This window comes from Mustela lutreola, chromosome 5 (assembly GCF_030435805.1).
Source record: "Mustela lutreola isolate mMusLut2 chromosome 5, mMusLut2.pri, whole genome shotgun sequence".
In the NCBI taxonomy this organism is placed as follows: Eukaryota; Metazoa; Chordata; class Mammalia; order Carnivora; family Mustelidae; genus Mustela; species Mustela lutreola.
In genome coordinates this window covers 384,045-398,953 of record NC_081294.1, presented here as the reverse complement: position 1 = coordinate 398,953, position 14,909 = coordinate 384,045, and the positions used below count along the sequence as shown (strand labels likewise).

The following is a 14,909-nucleotide window of genomic DNA, read 5'->3' as shown; positions in this document are numbered from 1 at the left end:
TGGGACCAGCGTCCCGAAAATAAGAGACTCCACAGCTCCCGCATCCGCTCACCCAATGAGCTCACAACGAGGAATTCACCAGCCTCCACCGGGCCACACTGGCCACCTGATCCCACAGCCGCACGCACGCACGCACACGCGTGCACGCAACATACACAGCTCGCGCGCATCACGGACGCATGCACACATGCACAGCACACACGCGCACACTTAGTCATGGGGAATAGGTGTCTGTTCCCTATGGGTCAGGGCAAGTCTGGGATATTCTAATGGCGCCCGGGAGGGTCGCCCAACCCTCAGTGACAGGGAGCAGAGGGACTGGCACGTGGAGGAGGAAGTGGCCTCCGCTGTCCTCCTCGAAACTTTTGGTGCCAGCCTGTTTATTCTCGCCTTCTATCCAGAAGGACAGGACTGTCTCGGAATGTAAATTCACCAACACACACTAAAGGAAATACAGTTGCTTCATCTGGAAAATCAAGTAGACATTTCTGTTTATGGTAAATATGATTTAACCTGGGATTTATTTTACATCAACATTGCATATTTAATACATACCTCAGTATCAGAAATATATTTGAAGGCTCTTACCAAAGGCAAGTATTAAAACAGTGTTAAAAGTTTCATTAAAATATATCCACTTTTTAAAAATTCAACAGGTCAGTCTGGATATCGGAAACTTTTTTCCTCTAGTAGAAGCTGTAAAAGTATAAACCGTAACTTGTGTTCATGTCCTCCTGTTCATCCATGCCCACACTACGTTTGATTTTAATACTTTTTAGCATATAAGCAAAAGCTACGAGACAACAGAAAAACGTAAGCCTAGCATTAGTACTGATAATGACATTTTAGAGCAAAAGTGACCGCTTTGCAGCTTCTCGTTCCATCATTTTCCCACACAACGCTTTTTGGGAGGGGTATGTGCTGACTCAAGGACATTTTGGGGTGCTGACCCAGTGTTCAAGGGGCCCCGGGATGGTGGGCATCTCCAGAACACAAGACCCCAGAGCTGACTTCCAGATGTGGAATTCTCCGTTAGCACAGCAGGACCCACCTGCCTGCCGACTGCAGGGCACAGGATGAGGCCCACGCATCCGACTGCCCACGGGGAGGAGCGCCTGGGGACCAGGGGCCTCGAGGGCAGCGGTGACTGTGGGCTTCAAGAGACTTCTCCCTGGGGCTCTCATCTGGAGCTCATCTGTGGTCACGCGTGGCCTGGCTACGGCGTGCAAACTCGCAATGGCGTCTGAATCTCACCTTTTCAGTCCTGTGTTTTCTGAATCACACGTTACACGCGTGCAATTCTCCCCATCTTCTGCATCCTGAGTTGGGGAAGGCAGGCATCCCTCTTGGGGGAGCCCCCGTGCATCTCAGGACACAGTTCTGCAGCCAGCCGGGGCCCGCTGGGTGGTTCCTTCACGGAGGAAGCGTGAGGCAACCTGCCCTCACAGGAGGGAGCCCAGGGAGGTGCACGGTCCCATGCAAGAAAGGGCCAGGGCTTAAGTGCCGGCTTTGAGTAGGAAGGAAGGAAGAGCAGTCCGGGACTCTGCCCCGTGTCTTGGGGAGCCAGGGTAGGCTGTGCTCAGCCTGAGAACTGCGTGAGGCAGGTCCGGGCCAGCCGGAGGTCGCCAGCAGGTGTCCCTCATGACAGGTTGGGGAGACTCTGGTGGGGGCAGTGGGGATAGTACAGCACCAATGTCACCTTTGGCAAGGCCTCAGGGAGGTGAGTTAGGGAGAGGCTGCTGGGCTGGCCCTGGGGGGCCACATGCTGACCACTCCCAACCCCGGGCTCCAGAGGGTGACCGTCTCTGCCCGTGCCAGGAGGATGCCTTCAGCTCCTGCCATCCCATAAGGGGGACCCTTCCGCAAAGCTGGCAACCTGTTTAGGGGCACCACGGGTGGTGCCCAAGTGTCCATAAGACCCTGTCCACCCAGCTGAGCCCCGCGTTCTGACAAGGGGACCGTGCATGAGCTCGGCTTTGGACTGAGAGCCCAAAGCCATGGATGCTGGAGCGAAAGGCCCCCCGCGGAGAGCAGACGTACCAATGGTGGAGAGGCAAGTCTTCCCCAGGGACTCCTGCCATCTCCCGAGATTCCTGGCAGAAGGCGACCTTAGGGACAGATGCCCTTGTTTCCGAGGGGCAGGAGTGTGTCCACCATGGCGCAGGCGGGCTTGGTGGTGGGCTGCGTGCCAGGACAGCACAGCCGGTGCCAACAGCCCTGCCGGGGACAAGGGGCCGTCGCTGGTGCTGATCATGGGAGACGCCGCTTTCTGAGTCAGCCTTTGCATCAGGTCTCCTGTGGTCAGAGCATATGACCTTCACGGTTTTTCTAGAAAACATTCCCTGTCCATCTTATGTCTAGTGAATCTTCCTTAGGTGGCGATTGGAACTCTCCTTTGAAAACCGATGCGCAGCCTCCACGAACAACTTGACTTCTGCCTCTTCTCTCTACACTTTGTCCTCTCTGCTTCCGAACCTGGACTCTGTAAACTTGAGCTCTGCCGCGTACCGGACACGGAGTAGCACCACCTATGGAGGCCCCTGATGATGCTGGACAGACTTGCGGGAGGAACGGGACACTGTCCTGCCCATCTCCACTCTGGGCGAGGCCCCAGACTCGGCTGTGGGGTCGAGGGGAGCAGGCTGCACATAGCACAAAGGGTGGGACCCAGCGCAGACCTGCTCTTTCGCCTGGAACGTTCCAGATTCCTACCATGAATGGCGGCACGGTCACCTGTGGCTCGAGAGAATTACATCCCTCACGTACACCGAGGGTAACGGCCACCCTCTGCCGTACCCTGCACAGAGTGGGTGGCCCGCCGTTGCAGCGCAGGCGAGCTGGGAAGCAGGCGTGGGAAGCACTGGAAGCTACTGCGTGAGGCCGCTCGGCCAGGAGCCCACTGTCCCCCAGAGAGCAGCGGATGTCCTCCGGGCCGACTTGTCTCCCTTGGGCCTCTTTGTGAAAACCTTAATCCTTGAAAGAGAAATACTGTCCTACTTGAACAGACTTCAGACCACTTTGCACTTAAGAACCTGTGTGACGTCTACCAAAAACAGACTATGCCGTCACACATGCTGCCCACACCTAACAGAGGACTGAGCTAGGGCAGCCTCGCAGAGTGTCCCTTCAGAAAGGCTTGGATCCTGTGCGCACCGCCCCAGCTGAGGGCGAGTCTGAGCATGGACAGAGGCAAGCTGTGGGAGCAGCCCACTCTATGGCAGGAAAGCGCCCTCGGGGGCCTTGGGAGGCATCAGCGTTGCCACAGCGCTTTTGAGGAACATTCCAGGCACCCCGCCCTGGCTGTGACTGGCCCATGGTGGTGAGTCCAGGGGCTCTCGTTTGACAATGGGCACGGTCCCCGGAGCTCTGCAGTCACAGCCCAGTGCAGGGGGCTGGTGTCCCTGTGCACAGAAGTTGGGGGGAGGATCTGGCTCAAGAAGGCCGTGCGCACGCCCCAGGCAGGCGCAGTGTGCGGGGCAGGAAGGGACCAGCTCCCGCCCAGCTCTGAGGGGACCCCTGCCGCTCAGGGGAGCCTCCAGCAAGCTGCGCCCCAGGTGCGGAGCATACAGGTGGGGCCTGGCTTCTAGCTCTGTTTTCAGGTGCATCCTGGTAGGGAACGTGACCATCTGTCCCTTGGCCAGGCCACTGGCTCTCAGCCACACTTGGCCTGGGGACATGGAGTAGCCGTTTGCTGCATCCTCAGACCCAGAGTCACTCTCCATTTTGATGGGCACATCAAGCGACAAGATGGGGTTGCACGAGGCTCCCGAGGGCACAGGCCCACCTCGAAGCTTGGTGTCCTCAATGGAATAGCCTGCCCCTGTGAGACGCTGCCCTCTGGGCTGAGAGAGCCCACTGTCCAGGCTCCCCTGGGGGAAGGGGCAGCTGGGCAGGGGGCGCACCTGGCCCTGATCGCCGTCCTGCAGAGCTCTGCCGGTGCAGCTGACGTAGGCACGGGGAGAATGGCCTCCTGGGTGGCAGCTGGGTGAATTTCTGAAAGCAGTCAGGCCGCTGGCGTGGATGGGGCCCTGAACGCCTGGGCAGGGCACGCAGGAGCCTCGGGACACAGCACGCACAGAGAACGGGACACTCTCGCTGGGCCCTGGCTTCAACTTGGTGCCCCCGTCCTGGCCGTGCTTCCCTGGCATCCAGCTCAGAGGCTTCACGGGTCCAGGCGCCTCGAAGCAGCAGCTGTAGGCGTGCATTTCCCTCCGCCCTTTGGCTCCTGAGCAGCTACTGGGTACCCTCCTGTGCTCGTCTCCTCCCCTGTCCCTGAAGAGAGGAGATGGCCCATCAGACAGAGCGGGGAGAGCCATCATCTGACCCCCTGGGGTGGGGTCTCTAAGGGAAGGCATTGGATTTGTAGGGGAGCCGCTGGGCCTGCGAGGGCTGCGCGCCCCACCGTTACACCCGCTACACCTGCGGTCCGGCACCGGCCCGGGACCTTGGTGCCACCACCCTCCTCTCCTGATGACCCTTCCACGGCCGGCTGGCTGGACACCCACGTGGGGCTCTGCGAGCCCAGGCGTGACGTGGGGGTGCAGGGAGCGGCATGTGCCTCCCACGCATCCCCAGGGAAGTATCTCCAGGCGGCCTACGCCATGGGTCGTGGGACAGACCCACCCCCAGACGCAGATGCAGATGCAGGCAGACGCCCTCTCCCGGCAGCTTCCACGAGCCGGGCCCTGTTGCCGGCATGCATGCCACGGCTCCCACAGCACCTGAGTGGCCAGGAGGATGGGGCGCAGCCCTGCCGCACAGCCAGGCCAGTCCTCCAAGCAAGAGGAGCCCTCTTGGTGGCGTGGCGGCAGGGGCCTGTGGGAAGACGGAGTGGAGGGGGCTTCTGAGTGCAGGGTGAGGGCACAGGACAGGGTGGCCACCCAGGGTCCAGGTTTCAGGCGAGGGTCCCGGCAGCCTTGGCCACACCTCAGATGTGGAAGGACAACTCCTGGGGTGGGAAGCATGTCAGGGCGTTCTCCAGGTGTACCTGCGTGTTACCCTAAAAGCAAGGCTCACCTGTTACAGTCAAGGCCACCAGACCGGCAGCCAGTGTCTCTTCTCCTCCTGAAGGCCCAGGTGGGCCTCAGCACCACTTACCCTGCAGCCCCCTCGGGGTCAGAAATGAGGTCGGGGCCACTTCTGAGGCACAGGCATGGTGCCCTGGCTGGAACCCGGGCCCAGAGTCCCGCGTCCGCTTGTGTCCTGAGCACTGCAATGTTTTCTCCGTTGCTCCTCCCTGTCAGGATTCAGAGAGGGTGCTCAGCACTGTTGGGCTGGCAGGAAGGGGGCTACCAAAGATGGCGAAAGTTCCCGCCACAAGACCTGAGCTCGGACAGGAGAACAAAGGCCCAAGCAGGAATCTGAGACCCCCGCCCCGGGCTCCTGTGGACCAATGGGATCCCGATGAGCAGGCGGGATATCCAAATAAGGGAAACTTCCAAAAGACCCCTGAGCTTCCTCCGAGACCCCTTAAAAGCCCCCTCCTCCCTGCCTTGGGTGCGACTTCCGCCACTCTGCTTTCCAGAGTGGCGGAACCTCGCCCGAGGGTGCCCACCTCCTCCCGGCGCAACTTTCCTGGCTCCCCTTCTCCTGAGCCCTGAAACTTCGCCGGAGAGCGTTTTTAATAAATCTTGCCTTGCACCCACTTTGCCTGGTGTTGTGTTTATCTCGCCGGAAAAAAACCTTACATTTGGTGCCGAGACCCGGGAAGGAGATTGAGCCCCCACACAGTGGGGAGGCTCTCTCCTTTCCCTGGCTGAACCGGACCTGCCTTTCCGAACGCCACTTCCGAAGCTGTGGTGAGTTTCCCCGATTCCGCGCCTCCTTCCGGAAAGCCCTGCCCTAATCGCGGCCGCGTCAGGGTGGACCCCGCCGGTCACCAGGTGACCTCCGTGACTCCGAGAGGCTGGGAGACGTCCTAACCTCTATGGCAGTCGACACAGTTTTTCTGCAACCCAGTGGTGGACGAGGGGACGCCTTCCTCCAGCCCTCGGGTTGCCCGGCAACGAATCGTGGGGACCTCCCAATCCAAATTCGACCCTAAAACATCCCGGGGGTGTTTTAGGCCTGCTGGCCAATCTTAAAACCCTGGAACTGGACCAGGACCTGCGAAAACGACGTTACTGTACTGTCGCTTGGCCACAATACCGATTAGACAATCAGTCCCAATGGCCTCCGGAAGGCACGTTTAACTATCAGACTTTCATGGACCTAAATAACCTCGGCAGGCACCAAGGCAGATGGGCCAAGGTCCCTTATGTCCAGCTTTCTGGACTCTGCACTCTCGCCCCTTCCTCTGCTCTCACTGCTCCACCTCACAGGTCCTCTTGGCCCGCTCCCCTCCCCCTACCCTGCCACCCACTGCTCCCAAAGACTCGGACCTCTCCTCCCCGTCTCCTCTCTCTGAACCCCCGGAGAGCTTCACCCATCCACTGACAAGAGGGCCTCTGGTTCCTCCTCCTCCTCCTCTTTACCGCGATCCTTCACCCCAAGGTCCCTTAAATTCAGGATTTCTGAACCAGCGCTCTCGTCTACCCCTCCTTCTCCCCCTCCCCACTCCTATCCGAACTCCTGACAAATTTATCCGCAGTAAACGGGAAACTCCAATCAAAGTTTACTGAAGGTCAAATAGGCTCTTGTTATTTGTTAAAATCTGCTAGCAAAGAGATGACTAGAACTGCTGGTTACTTGTGTCTCAGAGTTTTAATGGGTCATTCTTAAGGTAGCATTCAAAGTCTTTGGTAACCTTTAACAGAATGGGATAAAATACCCGAGCGCTGGTCGCCAGAACTAGGTTTACGCTTTTGAAATCTGTTGGTAAACACCTTTTATGCTTAATTGAATTCTGTTGTAACAGCCGCAGGGCTACTGTTTGAGCTAGATGCTTTCGTAAAGAATGGAAGGGGAGACTGATCACCTCCCATTAGCCAGGGATACCCAAAGGGGAGGGTGTCCAATCTGTTTGAATCTGAAGAGTGCCTGACTGCGTGAATGTGTCTGTGTGGCTCCAGCCGCACTAGGGCTCGAAAGCCCCCCGCTGAGTTAGTCTGACCCCCAAGGGAGGTTGCTGGAGCTGAGGAAGTTTGAGTTCATGCGCCCTTCTCTCTACAGGACCTTTCCCAAATTGAGAAACGTTTGGGATCCTTTTCGGCCAGTTCTGATAACTACATTAAAGAATTCCAGTATCTGGCCCAAGCCTATGACCTCACCTGGCATGATTTACATGTGGTCCAGACCACCACCCTCACCATAGAGGAGAGGGAACGCATCCAGGCTGCTGCTCAGGAGCACGCGGATCAGGTCCAGCTCACTGATGCTGGAGCCCAGGCGGTCCCAGCTGTAGAACCAGGTTGGGATTATCAGGATGGCCAAGATGGCCACTGGCGCCGCGACCGCATGGTCCAGTGTCTCATAGCAGGCATGTGGCCAGCCTCTAATAAGGCCGTTAATTACGACAAGATTAGGGATATTGTCCAGGCCCCTATGACAACCCCACCATGTTTCTTAACCAGTTGACCTAACCTTTAACCCAGTACATTCGCTTGGACCCTGCCTCTCCTGTGGGGGCCACGGTACTGGCTACTCATTTTATCTCTCAATCGGCACCGGATATACAGAGAAAGTTAAAGAAGGCTGAGGAGGACCCTCAGACCCCCATTTCTGACTTGGTGAAAATGGCATTTAAGGTCTTTAATTCCCGTGAGGAGGCGGCTGAGCTTAAACGACAAGCCAGACTCCAGCAAAAGGTTCAGTTGCAGACCCAAGCCTTGGTAGCAGCCCTGCGGCCGGCCGGCTCTGGGAGCCAGCAGAGAGGGGAAACCAATCGCACCCCATCGGGGGGCCTGTTTCAAATGCAGGGCCGAGGGACATTGGGCTCGCCAGTGCCCCAATCCAAAGCCGCCAACTCGGCCTTGCCCTCAATGCCATTTGATGGGCCACTGGAAATCCGACTGCCCTAATCTCGGGGTATCTTCGGCGCCTCAACGTGGGGGACCCCCCGAGATAGTAAGTCTGGCCTTTCAACTGCTTGGATTGGAGGACGACTGATGAAGCCCAGACTCAGCCACCCCTCTCACCCAGGCCGAGCCCAGGGTTATGTTCCAGGTAGCGGGTAAGTCCATCTCTTTTTTGCTGGACACGGGGGCTACCTACTCTGTTCTGCCTTCCTACTCGGGACTTACTCGAACCTCACCAATTACTGTTATGGGGATCGATGGGACCTCCTCCAACCCTAGGGTGACCCTTCCCCTTACCTGTAGCCTGGATGGGTTTCCCTTCCCCCACTCGTTCCTATGATTCCTTCCTGCCCGGTCCCTCTACTGGGCAGGGACATTCTCCGGAAACTAAGGGCAACTGTCTGCCTCTCCCCTTCCTCCCCTCCCTCCACCTCAACCCGTCTCATCCTACACCTCTCCACTCCCTCGACCCCCGCTCCAGATGACCTACCTACTGTAGACCCTCAGGTGTGGGACACCTCGGAACCCATCATTGCTTCCCACCTTACCCCGGTTCAAGTACAGCTTAAGGATAACTCTAAGTTTCCCTCAAGCTCAGTTCCCTATTTCCTTAGCCCACCGCCAGGGCCTGAAACTATCGTAGAACGGCTTTAACGCCAGGGACTCCTGGTCCCCATCATTTCCCCCTGTAACACCTCATCCTCCCAGTACGCAGGCCCTCAGGGGCTTATCGACCGGTGCAAGACCTTAGGCTTATCAACGAGGTCGTGGTCCCCCTCCACCCAGTCGTTCCTAACCCTACTGTCTCGCGTTCCCCCAAACACCTATGACTTTACTGTACTGGAACTAAAGGACGCTTTTTTCACCGTCCCCTTGCACCCTGATTCCTATTTTCTTTTTGCCTTCACCTGGGAGGATCCTGACACGCATGCTTCTGGACAATTAACTTGGACTGTTCTACCCCAGGGGTTCAGGGACAGCCCTCACATTTTCGGCCAGGCCTACAGACTTAACAGCAGTGCGTCCTTAAGGCCAGTACTCTACTACATATGTGGATGACCTCCTCCTCTGTAGCCCCTCCCTCTCGGTCTCCCAAGACGACACCTCCACCCTACTTAGCTTTCTGGGGGCCAAGGGATATCAAGTACCCCCCTCTAAGGCCCTCAACATGACCTTAGGGCAGCCCATCACGGTCTACTCTCCTGCTGACTCACAGAGCTCCTTAGCCACCGATCCCTGGCCCATCTGACTCCGTCTCCAGCTATTCCATCTGCTATTCCTAGAGAACCCGCATCTCTCTCTCTCTACCTCCCCCCGCTTAAACCCTGCAACTTTACTGCCTAAACCCTTGCCAGATAAGGGGTGGATCCAGGACAGGATTGCCCTGCCAGGCAATCTGGTGCACACCTTGATTACTGACCTCCACCAATCCCTCCATAGTGGCCCATAGGCTCTCCACTAATTTCTTCAGCCATTGTTCTATCATCCTTCCTTATCTAAGGTAATCAAAGTTGTCCACAGGGCTTGCAAAACCTGTTCTGCCATGAATTCACAAGAAGGAATCTGCAGACCAGGGCCTAACCAACAGCTCCGAGGTCATCAGCCGGGGGAAGACTGACACCTGGACTTCACTCCCATGCCTTGCCATAAAATTCATTCACAGGCTGGATCGAAGCATACCTCATCGCCCAGGAAACAGCAGACGTAGTGGCTACAATACTCATCGAGCGCATCATCCCGAGGTTCGGATTGCCCCAGACCCTCCAGTCGGACAACGGACCTGCCTTCATCTCCAGTGTAACCCAACAGGTAGCTGAGAGCCTCAACATAACCTGGAAACTTCACATCCCATACCACCCACAGTCATTGGTAAGGTAGAAAAGGCCAATGGGCTGCTCAAAGCCCAACTCACCAAACCTACTCTAGAAACCCGTCTTTCCTGGCCTACACTTCTGCCTATGGCTCTCACCAGACTCCTGGCTACGCCCTGCGGGTCTTCAGGCTTAAGCCCATTTGAATTACTATACGTCCGGCCCTTTCTTAGAAATCACAGCCCTCCAGCCATTTCCCCTAGAAATCACAGCCCTCCAGCCATTTCCCCGCCTCTTTTATCCTATCTACCTTACCTCACTCCTTGCCCTAGGGATACCCCTCCCTATTGACTGGCCACTCCCCAACTTCAGGGCCACAAATAATAGGGTCCATATGGGCCCCATCGGGGGAAACATACATATTATTAATGTGTCCTCCCTTACCACCGCAGCTGCCATATCACTAATTCCTCCCTCCTGTACTGTACTCCCTCGGGAATATTTCTCTTGTGCCCTCAGGGAATCTATCGCTGCCTGACCACTAATGACTCCCTGGGCTGTATATTCATTCTACTATCTCCTACCACCATCTACTCTGAATCCCAGCTGCTGTCCATCCTATTTCCCCAACACCATGGAGGAAGGGCTGCCCACCTCCCATTCATAACAGGGGCAGGAATAGCCACAGGGGTGGCAACTGGAACAGCGGGGATAGGAACCTCCATAGACTTTTTCTTACAAACTCTCCCAAGCCCTGAATGATGACACAGAACGGGTTGCTGACTCCCTCACAGCCCTACAGACGCAAGTCACCAGCCTGGCAGCCTTAGCTCTACAGAACCGACGGGCCTTAGACCTTCTGACCACCGAAAAAGGGGGGACCTGCCTATTATTAAATGAAGAATGTTGTTACTTTGTTAACCAATCATATAGTTACCTCCAGGATCAAAGAACTCAGGGATCGGATCCAAGCACAGTGGCGAGACACATCCTCCTGGGGCCTGGACCCCTACAACTGGGTAACCTGGCTGCTCCCTCTGGCGGGACCTGTAAGCATAATCCTCCTCCTAATCTCAGTTGCTCCCGGTCTTTTCCGGTACTTGCAGGGTCGCCTACAAGAACTTGCCTGAGTATCTGTCAATCAACTCCTCCTCCAGCCCTACTCTCGCCTGCCCACTTCCGACTACCCCTACGACGACGCCCCCTGTCAGCAGGAAGTAGCCAGAACCGAGTCGACACCCCTGACACCATTATATTAAGCAAAAGGTCGGAATGTTGGGCTGGCAGGAAGGGGGCTACCAAAGATGGCGAAAGTTCCCGCCACAAGACCTGAGCTCGGACAGGAGAACAAAGGCCCAAGCAGGAATCTGAGACCCCCGCCCCGGGCTCCTGTGGACCAATGGGATCCCGATGAGCAGGCGGGATATCCAAATAAGGGAAACTTCCAAAAGACCCCTGAGCTTCCTCCGAGACCCCTTAAAAGCCCCCTCCTCCCTGCCTTGGGTGCGACTTCCGCCACTCTGCTTTCCAGAGTGGCGGAACCTCGCCCGAGGGTGCCCACCTCCTCCCGGCGCAACTTTCCTGGCTCCCCTTCTCCTGAGCCCTGAAACTTCGCCGGAGAGCGTTTTTAATAAATCTTGCCTTGCACCCACTTTGCCTGGTGTTGTGTTTATCTCGCCGGAAAAAAACCTTACAAGCACGATGCCCTCCGGCCTGGGTTTTAGAGCAAGGCCCCCCAGCACTGGGGCAGGGAGAGCCTCCGGAGGGGCACAGACACATTTCAGCCTTTTAAAACACAGGAGACGGTGAATCTGGAGAAGTACCTGCGAGGTGGCTGGGCTGCCCGTGGAGGTCTAGCTCACCCTGATGTGCGGCAGCTCTCGCCCTGTGGAGCGCAGACAAGAGGAGAATACACGTGGGTCAGTTTGTGAGGCTGAAGGGAGGGGCGCCGTGCTGCTGTCGCGGCGTGTCTGGGAGAGAAGACGCTCTCTAATTTCTTCTCTTCCATCAGCGGCAGGTCTGCTGAAAACTCCAATTCACATGATTTCTCAAGCCAAAAAAGGGCTAATGAGTTTGCTTCGAAAGCAGATACACACATACAACGTGCTTTTGTGTTTTTCTGGATGACCACAACGAAGACACAGTCAATTTTTATGATTTCCAGTAGTTACATTCCATAAACTCACCAAGAACACTAAATTACTGAAGAGTAAACCATCTTTCATAGGGCAGCGCGCATACACACGCAGAAATCACGGAGCTCGTGATAGTAAATTCTGAGCAATCTCATCCTCATAGATGCTGCTTCATTATTTTCAAAAGAAAAAAACAAGGCTTAAGTGACTTCCCTTAGGCCACCTCTTCAGCAGACTCAAATCCAGGCCAAAAGACCTGAGTCAGAGCTCCCCGCAGTGCTGCTGCCCCCTCTGGTCATATCTGTAAAGACCGGAGTTGGGGGAGCAGGGACCAGGGAGCAGGGACCGGGGAGCGGGAGCGGGGACCGGAAGCAGGTAGGAATTCTGAAAAACCCAGGAAGTGGAAACATCTGCTGCTCTCTTAAAACGTCGGGTGGAGCCTCTGTGCTCTGCTTTCTAGGTTTGGACGAGACTCTGTAGGATATGACGCCAGTCCTGATTGAACCGTCCTGTGTGCAAGCTTCACACGCCCTCAGGGAGGTCCCGGACAGGGGTGCTGGGCGACCTGCTGAGCCACACCTGTCCCGCCCGCCCCAGGTGAGCTCGTTCTGTGCAGGGGGGCGGGGGCACTTACCCCTTCGGGCACCTGGGGCAGCGGGAGCCCACTTCGCACCTCAACCTGTGTGAAAAGCCAGGAGAGGTTAGGGTTCCCCTCTTCCTTGGTTTTAGGGGGAAAACATATGGAAAAGAGGAAGCCGAATGTGAGTTTCAGTCATAATTAAGCCCAAACCAGGCTGAAAACGGAAAACTGGGCCCGTAAAGGAAGGCGGGAGTGCAGGGCTGGTGCGGGAGCGGTGAGAAAGCGGGCTCTGGGCGAGCAGGTCCTGGGGGGGCGCTTCCATGCGTCAAGGGTCAGCTTGGTCCCTCGCCTGTTTTTACAGGCTTGGCCCTTGGGTATCCTGGTTTTCCTCCCTCACATTTAGGGTGTGTCATATCTTTAAAAATAAGGGGCGCATACAGTCTCAGCCAGGGGGCCTGGGGGCTGGAGGGGGGCTCTGTCCCTGGAAGCCACCCCTCGCCCTGCACTCTTCCCAGCGGCAGCTGAGGGGGGCTCACCGTCGCAGGGTGGGGAGGGGGCGGACCATGCTGCAGGGGCTGAGGGAAAGTGGCCCTGGGAGCCCTGCCCCCGCCAAAGGACATGCTCCAGGTTTTCTGAGCGGAAGGTCGGCCTGAATGAGCCAAAGGGGAACGGTGGACTCTGAGGGGGGATGGACAGTCACACCCACAGAGGGAGGCTCGCAGACCTGGTCCTGGGGCAGGAGAGAGAAGCCTCCTGGGGAGGCCCTCCCATCCCGGGGCCACATGGGGGGCGGGGGGGTTGAGCCGCAATCCACTGACGGGGCCACAGGGCCCTGGGGCTCCCTCTGGATGGGACCCAGGTGTGGGGGAGGCTCGTGCCAGACATCAGGCGACAGGTAAGCAGGACTCAGGACTACAAAGGGGATCCTGGTGGGCTTGACGTTTCTGCTGTGATGTGGCCGTGAGCACAGTTACACTCACGACACTGAAAGGGACAGGCAGAGAGGCTGAATCAGAGCTAACCTTCATCCGGCACCACAGACCTGAGAGCTGAGGGGCTCAGACCAGCCCCGAGTTCTGCGCTCGGACCCCTCCCCATCAGGCAGTGGGTTAAGGGGCCGGCACCTCCCAGAGGAGGCACCAGGAGCTGTGAAGCCGATATCTCTGGTAAGGGAGGGGAGAAGGAGCGGATGCCCCCGCCTCCCAAACGTCTCAACACAGCAATAATGGGGCAGCATCTGAGCCCAAGGCTTTCCCTGGTGGCGGGAGGTGTGTGTGTGTGGGGGGGGGCAGGGGCTTCCCAGAGGAGGAGATGCCAGGGCTGGGAGTTCCTTGGACAGGTCACCATGTGCGGGGTCAAAGGCAGGTAGATATCCCCTGCTGAGAAAGCCTTTCAGCGTCCCATGGCCCTGGCCGAGGGGACTTGGCTAGTGCCCCTGGAAAGCTCTACTGGTCGATTTAAATCAGCCTGAGAGCACAGCCCTACTTCGAGGGCTGGTACTACGCCCCGTGGGAGTTGGATGAGGCACCCCCGCAGCCCGTGAGCAGCTGGCCCACTCCAGGGAGCACCGCTGAGGGATCAAGACTGGGTCGGGGACTCGGAGGGCCTTGACGTGTTGTCCCGGTAGCTGGTGCGGTCAGATGTCAGACCTCCTGCCCCAGCCCTTGGTCTCGCTCACTGAGGTGTGGAAAACACAGACACACGTGGTTTTTTTTAGAGAGAGCGCGCACATGGGGTAGGAGGAGGGGGAGAGGGAGAGAGAGAACCTCAAGCAGGCTCCACACCCGGCATTGCTTGGGGCTTGATCTCACGACCCCGAGATCATGATCCGAGCTGAAATCAGGAGTCAGTCACTTACCAGCCCACCTCCCAGGCACCCCTACAGAGGCACATTTTGAATTACTCCCAGGACACTGATCCACACAACACAGACCACATCTGTTCCAGAAAGTGAATTGCCAAGAAAACTTGACACAAAGTATCTCCTACACTGGAAAGCTGAGAGAAGTCTGGGGCGGGCAGAAGGGGCGTTTGTCCCCTGCGGGGACACCGGTCCCCTGCATCCATCCCCGCGCTGAGCCTGGTGTCGGGAGGGAGGACCAGGGCACGGGAAACAAGGCTGCGGCCCCAGCCTCCCACCCGTGATGACAGGACCCAGGGCGTCGGCTTTGAGACCGTGACTGAGGGGGTTAGGGACATGGTGACGCAGGCGATACGTAGCAGCACCGTCCACAGTCGTTCGTCAGAAAGCATTTCTGCCGTCTAAGCCTTTCCGTGTTTTCTATACAAGGTACCGGCTTTAAAAACCCCAGCCTCGTGGTGTTACTGCTGGTCAGAAATGAAGAGAGACTGGGCAGAAAATACTCCTGTGGCCTTGCCCCCGGCCTTGCCCCCAGAGTCCGGCTGCCACCCCAGGGGACTCACACTC

The 14,909-nt window shown here is 57.3% G+C and overlaps 1 protein-coding gene across 2 annotated transcripts in view; it reads right to left on the bottom strand.

Annotated features, from left to right (window-relative positions):
- Positions 1 to 502: 502 nt before the first annotated feature.
- Positions 503 to 14,909, bottom strand: part of AHRR (aryl hydrocarbon receptor repressor) — an 84,637-nt gene continuing 70,230 nt past the window's right edge. The window contains exons 9-11 of one of the 2 annotated variants that reach the window (XM_059173541.1): positions 11,590 to 11,651; positions 5,098 to 5,236; positions 503 to 4,272 (exon numbers count right to left, since the gene is read on the bottom strand). In XM_059173541.1, coding sequence (XP_059029524.1) covers positions 3,213 to 4,272; positions 5,098 to 5,236; positions 11,590 to 11,651 — 1,261 coding nt within the window. In that variant the 3' untranslated portion in view covers positions 503 to 3,212. Of the gene's footprint in view, positions 4,273 to 4,970; positions 5,237 to 11,589; positions 11,652 to 12,535; positions 12,581 to 14,909 lie in introns of those variants that run through there. The other variant, XM_059173540.1, reaches the window with a different exon arrangement.